Here is a 23,993-nt window from a genome sequence, read left to right as displayed (position 1 = left end):
CAGAGTAACTAGTTGTTACTTAAAGAATCTGTCACCTAAAGGATACCATTTTTGTTTCCCAAACTATCTTCACACCAACATTTTTTTCAAAATTGTAGCAACTTGTTTTCAATATTATTCATTTCAAATTGCATTATGGCATCCACTAAGTTCAATCAATCAATTATTAAATTAAACAAAAAATTAAGTATTTAATAAAATAACACAAATCATATATAAATTATGATTATAATTTTACACACACAACTTGTGTGCATAATTTACTAGTATTAATAAAGCAAGAAAGTTGATTAGAAGAATTTTTTTATATTCCAAAACCGTCCATTCAAATATTGATCACTTATCAGTACAGATCATGAGTATGTTATATATTATTATTTTTTATTTTGGAAAAGAGTTTTTGAAACATATAAAATAATTCCAATGTCACACAAAAATAATATTTTTACAATCTATCTTTAGTGAAGCTAGCTTTCCACTGTATAGAATTATAAGTATATTAATTAATCCGAGATAAGGAGAGGCCAATTCGTTCGCTGTTTCGTAGTGGTCCACTTAGTCATCCACTCTAATAAATACAAGTGGAATGAACTGAGGGTCGCTTAATGTCTAAGTTAGTGGAATAAATAAATATTCAATTATTAGTCATGAGGTTTTGTCACGTCCCGAGCCCGAGATCGCAACTGTGTGATTGCACAATAGACCCTTATAACAACTACTTCGTATTCATCATCTCTTTACGAAAATGATTAACCCAAGTTGCTGTAGAAGGCCATTGTAAGCCATTATAAACTCATTTTAAATCTTTTATTTTTTAGATGTGGGACAAAAGTATCACAATCACCCCTCCTTCAGAACGCGACGTCCTCGTCGCGGCCTGACCCCTCGATCCACCAGCGCCGAGAATCTAGAGGTGGCTCCTACAGGTTCAAGAGGTGGCTCCCATCATGTAGCACTTTGCCCCGCAGGACGTCGCGGCCTGACCCCTCGATCCACCTGCGCCGAGAATCTAGAGGTGGCTCCTACAGGTTCAAGAGGTGGCTCCCATCATGTAGCACTTTGCCCCGCAGGTTCAAGAGGTGTCTCTCATGCACGTAGCACTTTGCCCCGCATATCACTTATTTCTCGGTGTTCCATGCCGGTGACAGGCTCTGATACCATTCTGTCACGCCCCGAGCCCGGGCCCGTGTGACTGCACAATGGGCCCCTATAGCAACAACTTCGTATTCGTCATCGTTTTACGAAAATAATTAACTCAAGTTGCTATAGAAGTCCATTGTAAGTAATTATAAACTCATTTTAAATATTTCATTTTTAAGATGTGGGATAAGGGTAACACTGAATGACAGTGATAGCGGGTTCCATCCGCATAAAAAAATGGAAGAATGAGGGTCAAATTCAATCACGATTGGAGATGAAAACTAAGAGATAATTAGTTTCAAATATATATGTACAAGTTATGACAACAAATCGGGTTTAAGACGGGGTAAGCCAATCTCTTAAAGAAAAAATGTCCCAAAATCTTCGGTTCCAATCCGAGTCAGCCCACAAATCCACTAAATATCATTCATATTTTCAATTCTGATAATTACACCAAAAAAGTCAAAATATTAATAATTTCATCAAAGTTACGTCCACAATCATAATATTTTAATAACAGTCGGTAACAAAAAGATAATTATAATAATACTGGTCACAACGTAGCAATTTATAATATTTTTAATTGAAAACTAAATCAATATTAATATAAAATAAAAATAAATTGTTGTTAATGTTGGTGTACCGTTTTCTCACACACAAGACAAAACGAAAGTTTTAAAATTTTAATTCCGACGCTCGAAAATATCCTTGGATGTCGTATGCTTACTTAACATCCATAGGGTATTTAGTTTTTATACATGCGCGTATATAATGTTAGATATCAAACCATCTGGGGTCAATGGAGATTATCCTTTTTGTATATCCCTACGAATAGATCTTCTTCTTCTTGATCGTCAAATCTAATCGTCAAGAGAGTGAAGTTTGGAAACCAGGGCTTAGCTCCACTGGTTTCACCCGAGAGTGAACTTAAATTGTTTCTTTTTGAGCTTGTTTCTAATTTACTCACCCCTGGTGATTCGACTTGTTTTCACTCTGTTTCCAGCTCATTTTCATAGTATGATGCCCATTTCTTGATGCATCTTTCGGCATTGTTCTTATTTAAGAGCTGGATTATTATCTATTGTAAAATTCCTATATTGAACCACGTAAAGTGCATATATATAATCAGAGTAGCAGGATCCCTGAGTCATACGAGACTTGACCTTTATTTCTATATTAGAATTCTTGAGGCATAAATGATCTTCGTATCAATCTCGGATTACCAAATAGAATACACACTATCTCGATTCCCGAGTCGTTCAGTGAGTCGTAGGCTATTTTAATTAATTCGGGAATCGCATGTGTACGTTTGAGCTTTTGTGCTAAGCTTGGTTATTTAAATTTTAAGGTTATGGTAGCAAGTCCAAGGTGTTCCAACGAAGTACACAAAGTTCGAAAATATGTATCATGTGTAAAATAATTATTTTTGAGCTATGTGATTTGTCTTGTGACCAAATTATGTTACGAGTTTAGAAGCCGGAGAATGTGTCTGGGGACCTCTCCAACCTCTTCAGAGGATTATGATATGTTAGGAAGCGGGTATCCAGTACAATGGCTGTGATGATCCTCATCGGCCCAGTACTGTGGTTTAGTTTGATCAAACGATTTACGAGTATTGGCCACTTGCATTGAACAGAATTCTACGCAAAATTATTTATGTTTATGATTATGCATAACAAGTATGAAAACAATATGATTTTTATGAAATTTTTTATACAAGAAAGTCGAGTTATACATATTACGCTTATAATATTTTATGTACAAACTATGTTAACATTGCATAGATTTTTATTATGTATACATGTTAAGTCATTAGACTCACTATAGATGTTGTAGTTGAGGAGACGGGATGTGGTGAGCAGGCTCGGGTCAGTGACAGTACAAACCCGAGGACCTTGTAGTTTATGTTATATTATATTATACACGTTTTTAAACTATTTACTCTGACTTTTGATTTATTAGGATTGGTGGTAAGCAAAATAAATTTATAATATTGTTAGACTATTTTTAAATTAAATTGATATATTTTTTTTGCATTTTAGGATTAATTGGATGTTGGTGATTTATTTTAAATGATATAGTTTTAATATTAATTTTATATTAGTATGAATGGTGACCGTTAATTTATTTTAAGAGCTATATTTTTAATAAATTACTTAATAAGAAATTTTATGTTGGTGATTTATTTTAGATGATAAAAAATGACTAGTGGAAAAACAATAAAAAAGAGTCATATATTTTAGGTCGACTAGACTAGCTATGATGTTATTTATGTTAATTAAGCGATGCAAGATCGAGCGGGATCACAATGATACAACAACCGACGACATCAATAGTTAATTCACTTTATTAATTTCATTTCATCGACAAAAACAATTTTTTTTATGAATCAATTATTGGCAAAGAATCATGGATTCGGAAAAAACCATATTCAGTGCATAAACAAAACACAACACCAATTAGTACAAAAAAATAAGAATTTAATAAATATTATTCTCTTTATTGATATATATTGATGTGTATGTATAGATTATGGGACAAATTTGGGAAATCTTATCCTTGGTTAATGTAGGAGGTTGGTACATTAAATCCAAGATACTGCCATTAAATAGCAAATGAATTTCCGAGTTAGTGTTACTCAAAATATGCGACACATCACCTAAATTTCGAAGCAAAGAACAACATTATTTTCGAGAAGCATTTCAGTAGCGAGGACAAACCATCGTAGACTTCGACCAAAACCTTAAAGTATAGTTTGATTTAAAGTAGATCAACACATATTGAATATATTTAAAGTTTGATTTTTGAATTCAGTATATTTGAAACACTTAAATTTATTAACAAATGGTGGTGATATATGTTCTATTGATTCCTACATCACCTCTCAGGGGATTAAAATATTGGAGAGTGATATCAGTTAGGCATGAAATTCGTAATATGTTTAGTGCATAAAATGATACATTTTATTCCGAATATATAATTTTATGTTCTGAACACACACACACACACGATATTTTGTTTAAAAATCATTTTTAAAGGCCGGGGAGGATTCATTCATTTACTGAGTGATGACTATATAACTCACTACTCACGATTCTCATATAAGAACAAAGCATAGATCAAGGAAAATGAACAAAATCAGTTTTGGAGCTCGTGAATAAGATTATACTATATCTCTTGTTTAAATTTTAATTTGTTTATCCTTTGCATTTGATAAGTATTTCATTAATTATGATGTACGTCTTGTTTTAAATTTCTTCCACCGTAAAAGAATATTTGAAATTGTAGCAGACGTCGCTCAAACAATACATTGGAAAAAAAACAAGCCTCAGAAGTTCGGATTTCAGAAACCAGTACATTCATTCATAATATTGAAATACATTGTCTGCTACAATTTTTTTATTAATTAAATTATGAATTATTAATTGTACTGTTTGAATAAAATTATATATATATATATATATATATATATATATATATATATAATTTTATTCAAACAGTACAATTATATATATATATATAATTTTATTCAAACAGTACAATTAATAATTCATAATTTAATTAATAAAAAAAGTGAAACCACATCTTATCATAGGGGCAAATAGGTTGGATTGTGAACAAGATTTGAGGGTTACAGATTTGGGTTTTTTTCCTTCTAATTTTTTAGTAGTTAGGAAAAGTATATTATTATTATTATCATTATTATCATTATTATTATCATTATTATTATTATTATTATCGAGATGAGTTTGAAGATGAGGATAATCTCCCCATACCCGCTCTCGATTTACTTCAGGGATTTGAAAAAATTTCGAACCCGAACATATACCCATAAGCATATCCCCAAACCTGTCATGTTTCCGGGTTTTCACCACGAGACCCTGAACCCGTGAAGAAAATTGACATCCCTAATTAGACGTAATATGCTTACACATAATTGTAAGAGTTGGTACTTTGTGAGATGGTCTCTTAGATTTATATATGTGAGAGAGGTACGTCCGATCCTTGTCTGTAGTGAAAATAATACTTTTGACATACAAACCAGTATTTTTTCATGGGTCGCATTGGGTTGGAGACACGTATCACAAAATTGACTAATGAAATGATTTCATAGGAATTTTGCGTAATTATGACGACGTGGTCCTTTGATTCTCTCCCACAACGGAAACACACATAATTTATACTTATGTTCTACAAAATGTGAAACATGTCAAAATATAGAGGTCTAGTTTCAAATTTTTTAAGTTTAAGCGAGATCGTTAAAAGTTTGAATGTATTTTTTTAAATTTTAATTAATTTAAGTCAAATAAATTACCATAAATTTAAGATTAAATGAATAACATTTCAATTTCTAATTTCTAAACAACATAAAATTATTAAAATTGTAGTAATTAATAGTTTCCTACAATCTACAAAATAATATCAATAAGCTCTTATCAATTGGTATAAAAATATATTCATTAAAAAAATAAATAATTCTTGTGTTCACTTAGTGGGGTGTATTCAATTCAGAGTTTTGATGACTTTTAATGACTTTTTTAAATGAAAGAATTTTATGGATTTGATAAATTTTTATTGACTTTTATGGAATCTCACAGATTTATGAACAGATTTATGTGGATTTATGTAGACTTTTTTGCAAGATTTTTATAGACTTTTGTAGATTTTTTTTTATAGAATTTTATAAATTTTGTACTTAACTATAAGATGTGATTTTTTATTAATTTCTTTAAACCAATAATTAATTGACATATATAACATATTCAATTTGAAATTATTTTAAATATTTATATTAATAAATAAATTTACTTATTTAAAAAATAAATCGTTTAATCCTTACATGTATATATATGTGGGTTTATATGCATGTTTGTAAATTTTTTAAAATACATCAATTGATTAACATGTAATCTTATTTTTAAATTGATAATATAAATGTAAAAATAATATTATTTATTATTGTGTGAATATAATTTTGTATAAAAATATCAAAACTTACATATTAATTAAAAATACGAAAATGAATTTAAAAAATCATTGTTGTTACGAAACTATTCAAATATTAAGAATTAAACAACATTTTTTTGATCGTCTTTTATTATTATTGAATATTACATTAATTTGTATAAATCATAAATTAAAAATCACAAAATCAATTCTATAATTCAAAATTCCCCCGTGTTATTAAAATAAAAAATTATTAAATGAACAATCAGCCAAAAAATGAAAAATTTGAAAAAGAAAGATGAAAATATATATAGAGATACACTTCGAAAATTTGAGAGAGTAATAGAAATAGATGAGAGGAGAGAAGATTTAATCAAACTAAGTGTAAAAATGACAACTTAATCGAGCTTTTTATAACATCGACTTGTACACAATTACTCATATAGTAGCTACTAAAAACAAACTCACACAGTAGGGATAATACCCATTTTCGTCCTTTTCGTTAACCGCTTTTCCCATTTCAGTCCCTCACGATTTTTGACTGCTTAATTAATCCTTCGTGTTTTCAAAATATTCCCGAATTGGTCCCTACCGTTACCCTCACGTCAAGGTTAACGTTGACTTGTGAAAAACGGTAGACATTAGCGACGGTTTTTCAAAGGCCGTCGCTAATTACCGTCGCTGCTATTTCCATAAAATAAATTTTAAGTTTTGTTTAAAAAAAAATTATTAAAAGTAATTTTTTATTTTATGGAAATATTAAACCGTCGCTAATTAGCGACGGTGTTTTAAAACCTGTCGCTAATTAGCGACGACTATTTAATACCGTCGTTAATTAGCGACGACTTTTTACAAACCGTCGCTAATTAGCGACGGTTTAATATTTCCATAAAATAAAAAATTACTTTTAATAATTTTTTTTTAAAAAAACTTAGAATCAGACTATGCTAATAATATTAATGATCTTAACAAACACTTAAAAATTTACAAAAAATTAAAGCGAAAAAGTTTACCCTAAGTCGAAACTAAAATCGTGTAAGAAAAAAAAATTTTAAGTGTTGTGAAGTGGGGTGTATGAAAATAGAAAGAGAGTATATTTATAGACAGTTTGCTTTATGTTTTTGGTAAAATAGTGACGGTGATTGCAAAACCGTCTATACTTCAAGGTTAATAATATTACCGTCGCAATTAGCGACGGTGTTACCAAAGCCCGTCGCAAACTGTCTATAAAAATACTCTCTTTCCATTTATCTACACCACTTCACAACACTTAAAATTTTTCTCTCTTACACGATTTTAGTTTCGACTTAGGGTAAACTTTTCGCTTTAATTTTTTGTAAATTTTTAAGTGTTAGTTAAGATCATTAATATTGTTAGTATAGTCTGATTCTAAGTTTTTTTTTAAATTATTAAAATTAATTTTTTTATTCTATGAAAATATTAAACCGTCACTAATTAGCGACGAAGTTTTGAAAACCCGTCGTTAATGTCAAGTCCACGTTAACTTTAACATCAGGATAACGGTAGGGACCAATTTGGGAATATTTTGAAAACATGAAGGATTAATTAAGCAGTCAAAAATCATGAAGGACTGAAATGGGAAAAGCGGTTAACGAAAATGACGAAAATGGGTATTATCCCCACACAGTAAATACGAGAGCATGGTGCGTTTGTTCGGGTGCTGAAACCAACCCGACCTGACCAGCTACTTTCGGGTTAGAGCGGATCCGATTTGGTCCAAATCCGTGGGTCCAAAATCCATAAATATGGTTTGACTTTGGTTACCCCCCTCTACTCTATGGTCGGTTCGATGCAAGCAGCCATTACCACAAAATTTCTTCAGGCAAAATCGTTACCCTTGTTCTTCTCAAGCTCCCTTTTCGGACCTTCCATAGGTGCGCTGGATTTTAACGGATTATACTGTTACTGGGTTTTGTTTTATTTGTTTCTCCTTCTCGTGTCTAAATTTTGAATAAATGTTTATTTGAGTATATGTGTATTTGAAGGTGTGCGAACGTTGAAAACTTTGACCTCATTACAACGCAGGGGGGGCAATGGAGAGTTCCGTGTAAAAGGGATGGCTTGGAGTTTGGAGAAATGTGATGGCAATGGTATGGAGATTGGTGAATTGGGTGTGTTGCGTCCGGCGACGGAAGATTATGCGGAAGAGGCCATTAAAGCTGTGAAGGCTGGGAAAGTGATTGCTGTTCCGACTGATACCATTTATGGTTTTGCTTGTGATGCTTGGTATGTTCTTTACTCTGAAATCTTCTTGTATTTACAGAGTAGAGGTTTGTGTAGTCAGCCCCAGGGAGCAAGCATCAAAGATTATGTGTAATATACCACATATTTTGATTATGATACGTGCAGTGCTTGAGATAATGTGGACAAGAACGTTGATACAATTTGACCATGAATCAAGTTTTTGCCTCTATGTGATTGTGATGATATTCATTGCTCTTGAAATTTGGTTGTAGATTAAGAAGGCGATTGTCCATGTTTGTTTCTGCCCATTAAGATGGCATTCTGTCTATAAAGTAGGTCTTAAATGTGGTGATATCAAGGCTTATTGTTGTGTATCGGCCTAGTGCAGCTCCATGGATGCAGTGCATCGGATTTATGAAATTAAAGGTCGTAAGTACACAAGTCCTTTGGCAATTTGTGTTGGTGATGTTATGGACATACAACACTTTGCTGTCACCGATCATTTGCCTCATGGGTTGCTTAACTCTCTTCTTCCTGGACCTGTAACACTGGTGTTAAGACGAGGTTTGTAAAGCTCATTAGCTTCTTGTTTTAATTATTGTAATGAATTGACCTAATGGTCATGATATTGTTTCACTCTTTTCGGCAACAGCGAGTTAGCCAGTTAGATTTTGAAATTGGAAATGCTGTTGACATTAAATCACTTACATTCTCGATTTGGTTGCTTTCCCTATATCACCTATAACATTCTTTATGGTGAATAGATCATATTCGCTGTGTTTATAGTTGGTGCAGTGTAAACTAGAAGCTTTATGTTGACATATTGCAGGGGAGTCGAGCATCCTTGAGAAATCATTAAACCCTGGTTTGGAAAGCATAGGTGTTCGAGTCCCTGACTACAACTTCATCAGATTAATTGCCCGTGGTTCCAGAAGTGCATTGGCCTTGACAAGTGCGAACCTTAGTGGGCAGCCTAGCAGTCTAGATATTAAGGACTTCGAGAATCTCTGGAAGCACTGTGCATACATCTACGATGGTGGTGTTATTCCATCTGATCGTGCTGGATCAACAATTGTAGATCTCACGGAGCCTGGAAAGTACAAGATTCTAAGGCCTGGAAGGTAAACATCAAAATTTATATGAATCTTTTTTCTTAAACAGAAGAAGAGATCTCACCAGACATTATTACAACTAAGATAATTTTTAATCAAATATGTAAAGCAGCTTGTTAAAAAAAAGAAATTCTACATTAATCTAGGTGATCCAAATATGTATAAACTAACTCATTAGAGTTTCCAACTCTTCTTATCATTTACTCATCCATGAGGTAATATTAGTTCTGGGAATAAAAATAACTCGGAAGCCCCTTCTAAAGGAACTATAAGAGACTTCCACTTCCTTTTCCACATGATTTATGCAATTTTTGTTCTCATGCTATCTGCCTAATGGATGTGTATGCCATAAGATTTTGCTTTTTCTTGGACAAAAATTCTGTCGTTTGGCCTTTATTTGCTTTCGGGAACCTATAAAAGTTTGTATGACTTACTAGGATTAGAAAGAAAACCTGTTTTGGTATTTGTTTGGTACTCAAGTCTGCAAATGTCTCAATGATGATAAAATGTAGTTAATGAACTAATGTTGAGCTTCCTGTTGAATGTACCAATACAGTAGAAAGTTCAATTTTTAATCAAACATTAAATTCTGTAAATCTATCAGACTTTTGTTTTATCATTGAAGGTTCATCACATCCTAATCAAGAAAATATATTTCCTTTCATTTATTTTTTCGGTCGAGTCACCCCTACATGAAGAACTGTATTTTGCATCGACGCTGACAAAGATATGTCGAAAACTGAGATTACAGTATAGTTTTTGCCACTCGCTCTTCCGAATATATTTATTCTAAGGTTTTGTTCGTGTGTTTTTCAAAGCTCGAGCACTTTTGTGTTTTGTCTTGGCAGTGCAGAGGAAGTGACCATTAGAATACTTGAAAGGCACGATCTAGTAGCAAATGCCAACGCCACGTGACAACTCCTGATTTATTACACGACCAGTTTTGTATTCAGCTAAGCTCGTGGATGCATTTCTTGAATTTTGTACCATAGATGCTGTTTTTTCCCTCTCACATTGTTAGCTTGTTGTAGGCCTGAACTGGCCTTTCCAAATAACTAAGGAAAGAACCTTCTTTCTTCATTTAACCGCAGATTTTGGATTCCGGTTGTTGTATTTGCTTGTTTATTGTTCAAATATAAAACAGCTGTTGGTCTATTTTTATCCATCCGAGCTTCTAAAACTAGTGCCGTTGTAGTTCTTAAAGTGAAACTAAACGAAGATTAAGCGTAAAATTAGATTAAATACAATGATTTGGTCATCAAATGAACTTTAACACATATCCTTTAGTTTTGACATTGATATTAAAATAATTTATTATTTTCGTTGATAAAATGATATATTAAAAATTTTGTATTGACTCCAAACAATCCGCAATTTATTCCACAAAAAAGTTATGGCTTTATATTTTTTTCCTCCAAATAATTTTGATCAAGAGTTTGTTTTGAAAGCATAGGAGATTTTTTTTTAAATGAACTATAATAACATTAATTCGAGAAGTCCCGAAATACAATGTTTACGAGTCATATGGGTAGATCGTTATTAACACAATTAATGGAGCTATTAATATTTATGCGAAATAACTTCACAATTATTTTATGTATAGAATAAAGCCCAATGTGTTAGTTAATAAAATTGTTAATAAAATATATTAATAATATTATTTCGGGTCGGGTCGGTCGAGAACCTCATGCGGGAGAGGTTTTATTTCCGATCCTTTTCCCGATATTAATCGTAATGAGAAAAATCCCGACAATTCGGGTCGAAAAAGTGTCGAATCGAGATTTTTCTGAGACGAGAATGAGATGAGCTTCGGTATGGTCGAGATTTTGAGACTTTTTTCCGACCTTAAAATCAAAAGATCATTTAAAAGCACAATAACCTCAAATCTATATTTGATTCATAAAAAGAAATTTGTGTCACCGCTTCAGACATTGACGAACGACAATCTCTTTCAACATGGTTCTCAGTGCCTCCTAAGTGATTCGCATCCCTGGTGGTGGCTGGGTCATGGGAGGCGATCGTCCACCACCATTAGTATCGTGAGAGGGCTGAAGTTGAATATTCATTTTCAACCATGAGGTAATGGTTTCCCATGGAAGGCGACAAACGGATGTAGCCAAAAAAATGCAATTGATCAAATTACGTAGACTGGAGTAGGAAGATCCGATTTTCTCATAAACATGTCAAAATAACTAGTAAACCACAAACTTTACGGGTTGTCTCCTACGTAACGACCAAACATCACAAGTGTCAGAGGCCGCTTCACGTATACACTCCGACGTTCAAGTCAATAAACAACTCAATATTACTATTTGAAAGTTGGATAAATCAAATTTGAAAAATGATTGTGTATGTACTTGGATAGTGATTGTGCTACTCTATTTTTAAATTTTCAGGAGTGATTACCAGAGTTAGGCATTTGACCAGAATTTCGGCTTTAATCATTTTGACCCGGTAAATAATTAATTTACGTGTTCTGATTAATTATATTTAGAATAAGAATAATTAAATTGAGCTTATAACCCATCAATATTAATATAGTTTTTTTTTAAAAAAAAATTAAATAATACGACAAATTTTATTCATAAAATCGATTTGCAACCGGTAAGCCCGCAATGCTTTGAAGAACAAAAAGTTAATATTAGATCCACAGGCCCAAATGTGGGATATAGCCCGATAACCCATCCCACCTATTTTTGTTTCCCGTTCAAAGGGTTTATTTCATCCTACTTTGTGAGGCACTGTCTCCATTAAGTGATCAAAGGCCCAGATTTAAACACACATACAACCCATAAAATGATCAAAGGCCCAGATTTAATCACCATATAAAATCAATGGCTGAGATCCTGTGAGGGTACTAGCCCCACAGGTAGCATCTACTCTACCCGTTCAAAGCTCCTTGAACCCCAGTTCGCCTCTAGTGGAGCGCCCAGCTTCAGCAAACCAAGAACAAAAACAAGAACCCAGCGGAAGAAAAGGGTTAATCAAAAAGAGAATCTTGAGAAATTCACTAGAATATCAGTTGAATAGGCAGCGAAATGAAAATAGAAGAAGTACAATCCACCTCCAAGACGCAGAGAATAGCCACTCATACTCACATTAAAGGCCTTGGACTTGAGGTTTGTTTAGAATTCTTTACCGAGATTTTTTTAATTTTATTTTTGTTTTTTTTTTTGCTGTTTCAGTTGTGCCGTTTTTAGTTGCTGTTTTTGAAGATTGTATCTGTGGTTGTGAGTTTACTTTTTTTTTTAAAAAAAAAAAATTATTACCCCTTTAGAAGTCGAAGGTAAGATCCAAAGGAAACTGGGTTTGATGGTTGGGTGTAAAGTTAAATGAATAGAGAAACAAGAAATAATGAAAGAAAGAATTTTTCTTCAGCCCAAATGTTGCACGTAATTGAGTTTCACGGGGAAGATTGATGTTTTGTTTTATTCATTGTAGCACTGGTTTTTATGGCGAAAGCTTACAGAGTAATAAGACATTTGATATGGTATGGTGAAGTAGTGCTTTTTTCTTTATACTTATGGAATTACTTTTGTTCCGTGCTCTTATTGGATGTAGCCTAATGGAAAAGCACTACCTTTGGCTGCTGGCTTTGTTGGTCAAGCATCTGCGAGGGAAGCTGCTGGCCTTGTTGTTGATATGATACGCCAAAAGAAAATGGCTGGGCGTGCATTATTATTTGCTGGTCCTCCTGGTACTGGAAAGACAGCTCTTGCTTTATGGATTTCACAGGAACTTGGTAGCAAGGTATTTTTGTCCGCATTTAGTCTGTAATTTTGGTTGTTTGACCTGCATTGTTTTAGTGGCTTGTTCATGTTGATGTTCATCAAATAAGTTTTTGTGGTTATATTTTTCCTTTTAATAAAATATGCAGGTTCCATTTTGCCCAATGGTGGGTTCAGAAGTGTACTCATCTGAAGTAAAGAAGACAGAGGTTCTAATGGAGAATTTCCGAAGAGCTATTGGCCTCCGGATTAAAGAAAACAAAGAGGTCTACGAAGGAGAGGCAAGCTATCTGATTAATATTCTCTTTATCGGTTCTTATGTAATTAATTATGTATTTTCTTTATTCCAGTGTTGATGTTTTATTTGCTGCATGGATGACAGGTGACAGAACTATCTCCAGAAGAAACTGAAAGTACAACAGGTGGATATGGTAAAAGTATAAGCCATGTTATTATTGGGTTGAAAACCTGTGAAAGGAACCAAACAATTGAAGCTGGATCCTACAATATATGATGCCTTGATTAAGGAAAAGGTGAGTTCCTAAAAAACCTGACTCTTGCGGTTAAATCTTTTATGAAGATTCGTCTGATACTTTCATCTCTATCTACTAGATAAAGGTTTTAGATGTCATTTCCTTGTACGACACCAATGTCCCTCATGGTCATGTAAAAGGATTTTAGATGAAAATGTTCTCATCTCAAATAACACTCCTGCCATGATTCATTAACTTACGGAAATTGTTGCTTTCAATGTTCGCATTTTCTCGCTTCAGTGATAATGCTGAAATTACAGGTGGCGGTTGGTGATGTTATATACATTGAAGCAAATAGTGGAGCAGTTAAAAGGGTTGGCAGGAGTGATGTTTTTGCCACAGAATTTGATCTCGAGGCTGAAGAATATGTTCCACTTCCTAAAGGAGAGGTTCACAAGAAAAAAGAGATAGTCCAGGTGTGTATCTATTCTGTGCAATATCATGTATTGATCGATGAGAAATGGGCATTGTTAACTTTACTATAGTTTTGGTTCATATTAAAATTCTGGGAGATCAATTATGATCATGGCATTGACTTTCATCTCTGTAGACTACTGGAGAAGAAAATGTCTAATATGTGTAACATGATGTGCTGCTTTGTTACCCTATGATATAAAATGCACAATAATATTATAGCAACTGATTGAAAAGAATGTCTAGTTTGCCTTTCCCCCTTTTCATGAAACAGTTATAGGTAATCCTTAATTTTCTGATGTCAATCATGCAATATCTTCTATGTCAATTTCAATATATGGCACTGCATCTGGGGGCATTTAGTATAGGTTTGATGTTATTGACCACATTCATTTTGTTTATTAATTTCGCACATCTCAAGTTGGGGGCTTGGTTTAGAGGTTGGATTTCTCGCAAAGTATTGACTGATGACATGGATTGGGAAAGAAAATGTAGTTTAGGAATTAACATTCTGCTATTAACAAGAGACATAATTTTTTAGGCTAGAGGTGAGGTCGGACTAAGGGAAAATCAGGTGATTACCTGAGGTTGTTGCTCATGGAGGGAAAACAACCTTATTGGGGGCATCATTGCATGTTGTTTTGGAGGTTTACATTGTTTAGCTCTAGAAAAATTGTAAGATCTAAATGCCCTTGCAAAATCTAAATCAACCATGATTGTCAAAGGGCATGATCGTAAAATTTCATCTATATCACACTTATCTGTTACGTGGACAGATTACATACGATAATGATGAAGATCAGATTATAGAGGCGTAATATAACGTGTATTGGATGATAGAAATCATATATTTTACAGAGAGAATCTTTGTATTTCCCCTAGCAACAGCTAGTCTGCAAGAATTACAAAATATGCTGAATAACTAACGCTTCGATTCCCCACTCTCTTATTCCCATTGCACCGCTTGTTTTCTTAATTGGACCTTAGGCCTTCTAGGTGTATACATATCTGATTGTGGGCTTTGATTTATCATCTAGGCCCGTAACAATATCCTCCCCCTCAACATTAGCCTTGTCCTCGAGGCTAAACTCTGGAAATTGGGTTGAGAACTCAATGGCGTCTTCCCATGTTGCCTCTTCCACTGCCTTGCCCTTCCATTGAATGAGATTTTGCATCATTTCTCTCCTCCTATGCCTTATATCGCCCATAGTTGTCAAAGACGAGAACCTCTTGCCTTAAGGCGAGAGGCACCACTAGGCGTGAACGTTGCGCCTAGGTGAAAAAAGCTATCTCAGGCGCACCTCAAGTGCCCTTACGAGGGCTCGTCTTAGCATAAATTCACTAAGGCGAGCCCTTGGAAGGGCACTTGAGGCGCGCCTAAGATAGCTTTTTTTAAAAATTAAAAAACAAAAAAGTTGTATTTTGAAAATACAACTTATCTGTTTTTTTTATTTAGTAATTTAAAAGACAAAAGACCCAACCCCGAACCCAAACCCAAACCCTAACAGCCCAAGTCCACAACGTAAAAAACAGAAGGGAGCGGCATGAGCAGAAGTGCAGAACTGCAGAAGAGAAAGCGCAACATCAACGTGCAGAACGAATAAAAGAAGGGCAGAAGGCTGCAATAAAGAGTGAAGCACAGTAGTAACGTGCAGAAGAGAAAGTGCAGGAGCAACGTGCTGAACGTACCCATTTCTGAAGACAAAATCTGGCAGGTTTGATTTCTACTTCATCTTGAACAGCTATAGCTGATTTTAGTTGTCATGCGACTTGTCTCGTGCGATATTATGAATATCTTTTTGGATAGATATACTTCACTAAATTAAGGGCCACAATAATGGAAAACTTTAATCTTTATTTTTTAGTCAATATAAATAGTATTGTGTAAGTCAAAATGTGATTTCATAATATCGCACGAGACAAGTCCCGTGAGAATTAAAATTTGCTGTAGTTGTTCAAGATGAAGTAGAAATCAAACCTAGTGGATTTTGTCTTCAGAAATAGTACGTTCTGCCCGTTGCTGTTGCGCTTTTTCTTCTGCACGTTGCTGCTGTGTTTCTCTCTTAACTGCAGCCTTCTGCCTTTCTCTTATTCGTTCTGCATGCTTTCTCTTCTACATTTCTGCTCCTGCCGCTCCCTTCTGTTTTTACGTTGTGAACTTGGGCTGTTGGGGTTTGGGGTTGGGGTTGGGCCTTTATCTTTTAAATTACTAATTGAAAAAAAAGGTTTGAAAATGCAACTTCTCTGTTTTTGAATTTTTAGAAGGAAAAAAAAGCTATCTCAGGAGCGCTCGAGTGCTTGGGCTCGCCTTAGTGAATCTATGCGCCTGAGGCCGAAAAAGATATCTCAGGAGCGCTCGAGTGCCTTAGCTCGCCTTAGTGAATCTATGCGCCTGGGACGGCCTCAGGCGCAACGTTCACGCCTGGTGGCTCGCCTTTGACAACTATGTTCTGAACGAGTTGCTGCCACTGTTATTCTATCTCTTCCGATGGGTATCCGGTCGGATCAAATGTTACACTAGTTCCTGGAATTGAGAAACATGGACAGATAAAATGTGATGATGATCAGATTATAGAGGCATAATATAATGTGTATTAGATGATAGAAAGCAAGTATTTTCCTGAGAGAATCCATGTAATTCACCTGGCAACAGGTAGTCTGCAACAATAACAACATATGCTGGATAACTAACTCTCCGTTCCCCCACTCTCTCTTATTCCCTGTGCCCCGTGTGTTTTCCTTGTGCCTAGGCCTTCTAGTGTATACATATCTGAATTTGGGCTTTGATTTATCATCTAAGCCCGCAACATTATCATATCCTCATGTGGGTGGAGAGATATCTCTAATGCAACCCACATATAGGGGTCATCACAGGCCAGTTGATGAAAATGAGATGACTAAAAAAATGAGACAAACATAGGATGAATAAAAAGCTATACCTCATTCCACCATTATCAAGTGCACTACACGGTACCTAAAATTGTCATGCCTTTTATATTAGGTAAGAAACATGACATGTGTAGGAAAACTATGGGAGACTGATTTTTTTTGGAATTATACGATTTTGATGTGTATGTGGATAGTTGTGGATATGAGTTCCTGCATGTTTGATATATCTGTGAACTTTCTTAGTGTCCAATCCTCCAATCTTATATATGGTTGTTATTTCTTTACTTAACAGAAGTCATCCTCTAGAGTTTCGTTTGCACGCTCTTCAATTGTACGTCTGTTTTGAGAAGAATTTGTATTGCTTCGAGTTAATCATAAAGGCCTTCAGATAATGTAAGAATACCAGAAATTATTATCTGGCAGTGTGTTTAAACTCTCTTGACAAGCTTTCCTACTTGGTATTTGTTTTTCTGTTTTGTCCAAGTTACATACTTCGAACTGATGGAGGGATATAAAGATTTAAACAAGTTATTATGCATCCTTTTTACATTGATTTTATTCCTTGTCAGGATGTTACGTTGCATGATCTAGATGCCTGCAAATGCACGGCCTCAAGGAGGACAAGATATATTGTCCCTAATGGGTCAAATGATGAAGCCCAGGAAAACTGAAATCACTGACAAACTAAGGCAGGAAATAAATAAGGTATGTTATGTTTCAGATTTCTAATGTTTGTTTCTTGTCAAAAAAACATGTACTACGGAACATATTCAAATTTTTTGAACTGTTCAATTTTCTCTTCATGCTAAGATTATTCAGTATATTGAGTACTGATAAGGTATGAAATTCAGGTTGTTAACCGGTACATAGATGAAGGTGTGGCAGAACTTGTTCCTGGTGTTTTATTCATCGATGAGGTTATTTCTCTCGCACATTTATGTACATGCTACCTTTAATATACGCTTAAACATTTACTCCCATTCTGAAAATGACTCAGGTGCATATGCTGGATATGGAATGTTTTTCGTATTTGAACCGTGCTTTAGAAAGTTCACTATCACCAATAGTGATTTTTGCTACAAATAGAGGAATTTGTAATGTCAGGTAAAGAAATAGTCTGTTGTGTCGGGGACCATGCTCATTTATGAACAGCTGATGTTAAGATTAATCTGAAAACCGTGGTTTTTTACAGAGGCACTGACATGGCTAGTCCTCATGGCATTCCAATTGACTTATTAGACCGCTTGGTTATTATAAGAACAGAAACCTACGGTCCAGCTGAAATGATACAGGTAAGATTCCCGCTTTTATCTTACATAGCACAAACCTTTGTAAATGTCAGCAAAACCTCAGAGCATCGTACATACACGATAAATCTTGACGAATTCTTAATGTATGGGTTAGATACTAGCCATCCGAGCGCAGGTGGAGGAACTGAAAATAGATGAGGAAAGTCTGGCTTATCTTGGAGAAATTGGGCAAAAAGCATCCCTGAGGTCTGCATCACTTTTTTGTTTTCCTTAATTTTTTTGTTGTAGACATTTTATTTATGGTCGCAAAAATCTGATTCAATGTTTTTCTTCCTCAGACACGCCGTGCAACTTCTAACGCCATCCAGCATAATCGCTAAAATGAACGGTCGCGATAATATTTGCAAGGTAATCATGTTCACTCTTGTTCTCGGCACAACGGGTTAATTTTGTAGAGAACGTGCTCAGTTTCTTTGCGTGCTTTTTAGGCTGATCTTGAAGAGGTGAACAGTCTTTATCTGGACGCAAAATCGTCGGCGAAGCTTCTTCAAGAGCATCAGGATAGATACATATCGTAGTGATTTGGTGTTGGATCTGGGTTCTTGCTCAACTGAAATACACCATTATTTTATTCTCTTTCATGAAAAAATATCACTTTTTCTCTATAACGGAAATGGAAATTGCATCGAAAGCTTATTTTAGCTAATTCGTATTTATATTTTGGAATTTATTAAAATATAGGATAAGTTATTTTTAGTTGTAATTATGATTAATAATTAGTAAAATTAATATAATTAACTAGATTGACGGAGACGACCAACTTCAAGAAGGGAAAAAAGACAAATAAAATAAATCACTTTCGAATTCCACCTGAATATGAGTGTCATCCTTCTCCAAGATTAGTTGTTCAGGATACCTGGATTACCCAAAACCGTAAATGGTATTGATAAAATTTAATTATTATTATTTTTATACGGATTACTCAATACCGACCCACTTTTGTCATATATGATTGGAAGCCCAAGTAAGTTCCATCTTTTAAATTGCATAATAAATTTATGAGCAGTTGTTACGAGAAACGATGTCACGTATTTATATCTGTTAGACATATCAATTTCTATCTATACATCTAGAATGGAAAACAATATTTTTGGTTCAAAAATTTTAATTTTTCATGGATCGGATGGAATAAAAACAATTATAAGAGTTATTGTGCAATTCAACAGTGTGGTTTTATGATGTTTTTAAAAAATTTCAAACTGATTTATCAATGTGGTCAGCTAATTTTTTTTTTTTTTTAAATATGGTTTTAAATGTAGAATTAGATTTGCTATTTTGAGCAATTTCGTTTTGTACAAGGTTTTTTTAAGTGATAATATAGATTGCAAAAATTAGAGCATATATTCAAATTGATTTGAAAACAATAAAAATAAAAATAACATAAGAGCGTTTTTAAAATATACAATGTAGCTTAAATCATAAAAAAATAAAACTAGATAAAATAATAATCAAATAATCGAAATTAATTTAATAAATTCTAGTATGTTCAAGTACCACAAAAAAACACACACAACAAAACCACATTCGCACTCTGCTCTCATTTTTTACTTCCAAAATTCAAACAAAACATTAGTAGTAAAAGAAATAAATAAATACCGCAAACATATTATTTTCCTCCTACAAAGGTTGGTTTTCAACATTTTTTACGAACATTAGTGTGTTTACTTCTCTTATGCTAATGCGGTTTAATTTTTTATAATGACATGTTGCTAAGAATTTTTCGTGAGGTTCTAGTTTTTGTACCAACCAAGTTTTAGGGGCGAGCATTTGTTATGAGTAAAGAAAAGTCAAATCCTGTCTCTTCAATGATTACATGTATGTTTTTGGTTTCTGGTATTACAACTATCACTTTTATTGACTCTGGAGCCGCACAATCTTTTATCTCCGAGTCATTTTTGAGGAAACCGGGCATTACACTAGAAAGAAGAGGGATCCAATTTGAGTTAGCATTGCCTTCGGTTCAAGAAATACAGACATACCAATTAGTTCGAGCATGTGCAATACCAATATAGGATCAAGAATTATTGGCTGATTTATAGTACTTATCATGAGTTAATTTGTTATGATGTGTGTGGATTGACATTTGAAGTAAAGTCTACGATAGACTATGGGAGGAAGAGTTGTAGATCCTTTGTACATTGTTGGCCAAGTGGTAGTCTTGTAGTTATCATACCGTTTACTGGCTGTAGTAGCCCCGTTGTTATTGAGCCTTGTTCATGCATTGTATATCTCACTTTATCTATGTTTATGCATGATTTATGATTATTATTGTTTTTGTTTAACTACTTCATACTATAATCCTAACCCTAGTTGCTTACTGGAGGTTGTTGTGGCTGCTATTAGACATCATGATATGTTACTCAGGTAGTTTTGCAGCACTAGGCAGATGATCTGTTAGTGGAGCTCGTGAGTGAGGTTGGATAATGTTTATCCAGTCAGTTTGGATTCTCCCAAAAAGTTTATCTATATATTTGAGTTTTCTTCTGAGTTTATGTCAGATTTTATAACCAGAGAGATACACCGTGTATCAGTAAATTATTTGGATCCGTCGATAATTGCTTGAATTTAGCCATGTCGTTTTGAGTCTTGCCGACTTTATTTGAATTGTTCTGTTCTGATCGGCAATTGTTTGTGTTTGTTTTTAATTCAGTTGAGTAATATTTTATTTTTTTTATTTATATGTATTTTAAATTTTTTGTATATCCCATTTATGAGGAGGTCATGTCAAATTTTTTATAGGTCAAATATCCTTTTTAAAAGTATTTTTAAATCTTTTTCAACTGCAGATTTAAATTAATAAGTATTTTTTGATAATTATAATTATAATAATCGAGTCTCACATGTTTACGAATATCTTAAAGTCACACTGCACTAATGATAGTGTAGGATATATTTTCTTTTTAAAATTGATTTTCAATCGTTTTTAGGCGCTTGAAAGTTTTTATTGAACGGTTAGAAATATGAACCACTTGAAAAATGATGAAAATCATTCATGATTTCTAATGATATCTTCAACCACTTGACTGTCTCATGTTAACAAGAAATAGTTCGAAAAGTAAGTGCACACAAAAAGTAAAGACGCGTGATTTTAATGGATGTTAGGAGATAAAAACACTTATGTCACCTCTACTTTCTCTTTAGGAAAGATTCTACTAAAAAAATTTTGGCTTTAAAAAAGTTATTGCAACATCTCACACCAATCAAAACTTATCATACTATCTGTTTTGAAACTCTTAGTAATCACTTTATACTTCTGGATTTTAAGAACCCTCGGTTAACCAGACAATACAATTAACCAAATAACCAAAAGGTTACTGATAAAAGAAAACTGTATATTTTGATTAGCACGAAGTTGATCTTTGAATGATCAGATATCTTTCTTCTGAGTGCGTGCTTGATGAGCGATGAAATATATGAACTTTAAGAGCGCGGAGATCTTTGAGTATGCAAGCTTCAGTAGTGTGTCAATTGCGTTGCGTGGTTGAAAATCTTAAAAATAATTGAACTATCTTCTGCATTCTTCTACTCTTTTTTTGTAAGATATCATTCCAACGATCGGATAAGATGAATAACATAAACATGTAATAGTCTTATTCGTGATTTCAGGCTCGGGACCATTTTGAAACATGCGTATGGACTAATGACACTCACTGGAATCGGACCCTAAATTTCCCGTGAGTATCATTATACAAGGAAGATTGCAGTTGTTTCTTGAAACAGTTATGTGCTGTTTTGATTTTGTCAATCATCAAAATTTTAGGATAATAAAAATTTCTTAACAGATAACTATATTAAACTGCAATGAGGATCTTTATATTATTATTATCACTTTTTAGTAATATATATTGTAGTACGACGAGAGGTGGGGGAGTATTTTTTATTTAACAATACAAAACAAAATTGGATTAATTGGGATTCAGTTTCTAAATAAATTCAAACATAAGTTATTATTTAGTTTTCGTGTCAGAAAATCTTAATCTATGATCTTATATGTTTTTTCACTTCAACGAAGTAAACTTAAGAATCCAAATATTATATTACATATACCCAATTCAAATTGATTGATACTCAATTCAATTCAGTATCAAAATTATATACATTTATATATTATTTTGATCAACAATACATACAGAGGTTGATGTACACATGGGCTATACTGGGCTGTAGCCCAACTCGTTTTTTTTTTTTACACTTAAGTTAAAACTTCAATGGCCCAGCCCAGCCACATCTTCTCCTAATTTTCACGCCATATTCACAAAATTTGGGATTCTTTTTTGTTGGCCAGTCACCTAGTTGCTCATTTGCTTGTTCTTCCTAAATCCTAAATCCTGAGATTCGGTTCATCTTCCTAAGATACAGGTTAGCATATCATATTTTTCTTAATGATTTCTTGCCTTCTGTAGCTTATTTTTGTAATGTAATTCATAAATTACTTTTCCAAAAAATTTAATAATTTTCTTCTTATTTTATTTTTTAAAAAACCCCTCAACTTAGTCATTCCATAAAATATTTTAAAATCTCGTAGGGCACAACTTCGTTAACAATATAATGTAATTTATTTTTAATAATATATAACTTATCATATTGAGTTCAAGCCCCACAAACTCTTATTTCTGGATCCGTCCATTTCCTTATTATCTTAAAAAAAGTGTGAACATTTCATACCTAAAAATATAATGATATACATAACTTGATTCAGTTGATACTTAAAATTTGTACTTTTTCAACTATTTTTTTCTATACAGACTAAAAAATACCATGAATTTGAAATGATAAAAACATAATAGATTAAAGAACTCAAACAATGTTTTCAGAAAGACTGATTCTCAAAATCCACTAAGATGGCAGACACCACATGTAAAGTGTTTTCAAACTTTAGATAAAATAAACTGATTATTGATTACCACATTTTATTTTTAATAACTTATATAAACTTTGAAATCATATTAATTTAAATATTTCATAAAAATCGAGAGAGAATTACACAATTTAACAGCTTATCACATTCAAAAAGCCAGTGGCCTATTAGGAAATAAACACAATTAAACAACACCACATAAGAAATACTGAACAAAATGACAAAATTCAAACTTTTTTGAAGCGAACCCCTTAGTAATCCGGGAGAGGATCCTCTACTGTGGAGAGAGAAACATTATACGGTGCTGTGCGTGTGTATTGTCAAAACTTCTTTTTTAAACTTTTGTTTCTCTTATTTTGGTTTGCTCAATTAATTAATTAGGACAAGATAAATAAAAATAATTATCATATATTAATTTTTAAATATTCAATTAATTCATGCAAAATATATTACTGTTAAAATTTTAAAAAACTTACAGAAAAATTAAATTAAACCAAAATCTCCAAATATAATAAATCAGTGATAAATTAATGATTAGTTTTACTTAAAAAATAAATTTAAACAAAAAAATTTAACTAAAGGTTAAATTTTTAAATAATTATTTATATTAAATTTTTGTTAAATTTATTTTGTATGAAATATTATATATAGTTTAATTTTATTAAGTTTAATGATTTTAAAATTAAATTGTATTATATTAATAATAATACTTTTACTAGTTGTAACAATATTTTTTGTAACATTTATCTGAATTAAATGATCTTAACAATTTTGGTTTAACAATAAACGGATATAAACAATACAAATGCATCATTAATTTTCATGTATTTCACTTTTTCGAGACAGTATAAAAATGA

At 33.1% G+C, this 23,993-nt stretch overlaps 2 protein-coding genes across 4 annotated transcripts; both read left to right on the top strand.

Moving 5' to 3' along the window:
* Nucleotides 1-7,845: 7,845 nt before the first annotated feature.
* On the top strand, nucleotides 7,846-10,559 carry LOC140834046 (uncharacterized). 3 transcript variants are annotated; one of them, XM_073198643.1, is made up of 5 exons: nucleotides 7,846-7,982; nucleotides 8,094-8,334; nucleotides 8,681-8,856; nucleotides 9,122-9,413; nucleotides 10,258-10,559. In XM_073198643.1, exons 1-5 carry the CDS (start codon nucleotides 7,886-7,888, stop codon nucleotides 10,271-10,273), a joined length of 822 nt encoding a protein of 273 aa, XP_073054744.1. In that variant the 5' UTR covers nucleotides 7,846-7,885; the 3' UTR covers nucleotides 10,274-10,559. The 3 variants fall into 3 exon arrangements, with proteins under 3 accessions (XP_073054744.1, XP_073054743.1, XP_073054745.1); XM_073198642.1 differs by having other exon boundaries at nucleotides 10,253-10,559; XM_073198644.1 differs by having other exon boundaries at nucleotides 7,869-7,982; nucleotides 8,134-8,334; nucleotides 10,253-10,559.
* Nucleotides 10,560-12,299: 1,740 nt separating this feature from the next.
* On the top strand, nucleotides 12,300-18,961 carry LOC140834044 (ruvB-like protein 1). The gene is given in 14 exon segments (XM_073198639.1): nucleotides 12,300-12,523; nucleotides 12,966-13,154; nucleotides 13,282-13,413; nucleotides 13,515-13,601; nucleotides 13,603-13,665; nucleotides 13,926-14,081; nucleotides 17,538-17,564; nucleotides 17,566-17,673; nucleotides 17,820-17,885; nucleotides 17,966-18,072; nucleotides 18,161-18,260; nucleotides 18,373-18,464; nucleotides 18,557-18,626; nucleotides 18,707-18,961. Coding segments are annotated over 14 exon segments (1,368 nt in total). The 5' UTR covers nucleotides 12,300-12,442; the 3' UTR covers nucleotides 18,797-18,961.
* The last annotated feature ends 5,032 nt before the right edge of the window (nucleotides 18,962-23,993 follow it).

The sequence above is a fragment of the Primulina eburnea genome, chromosome 6 (assembly GCF_022965805.1).
Source record: "Primulina eburnea isolate SZY01 chromosome 6, ASM2296580v1, whole genome shotgun sequence".
In the NCBI taxonomy this organism is placed as follows: domain Eukaryota; kingdom Viridiplantae; phylum Streptophyta; class Magnoliopsida; order Lamiales; family Gesneriaceae; genus Primulina; species Primulina eburnea.
The sequence above is the reverse complement of the archived record's forward strand: the minus strand, read 5'-3'. Positions and strand labels throughout refer to the sequence as shown.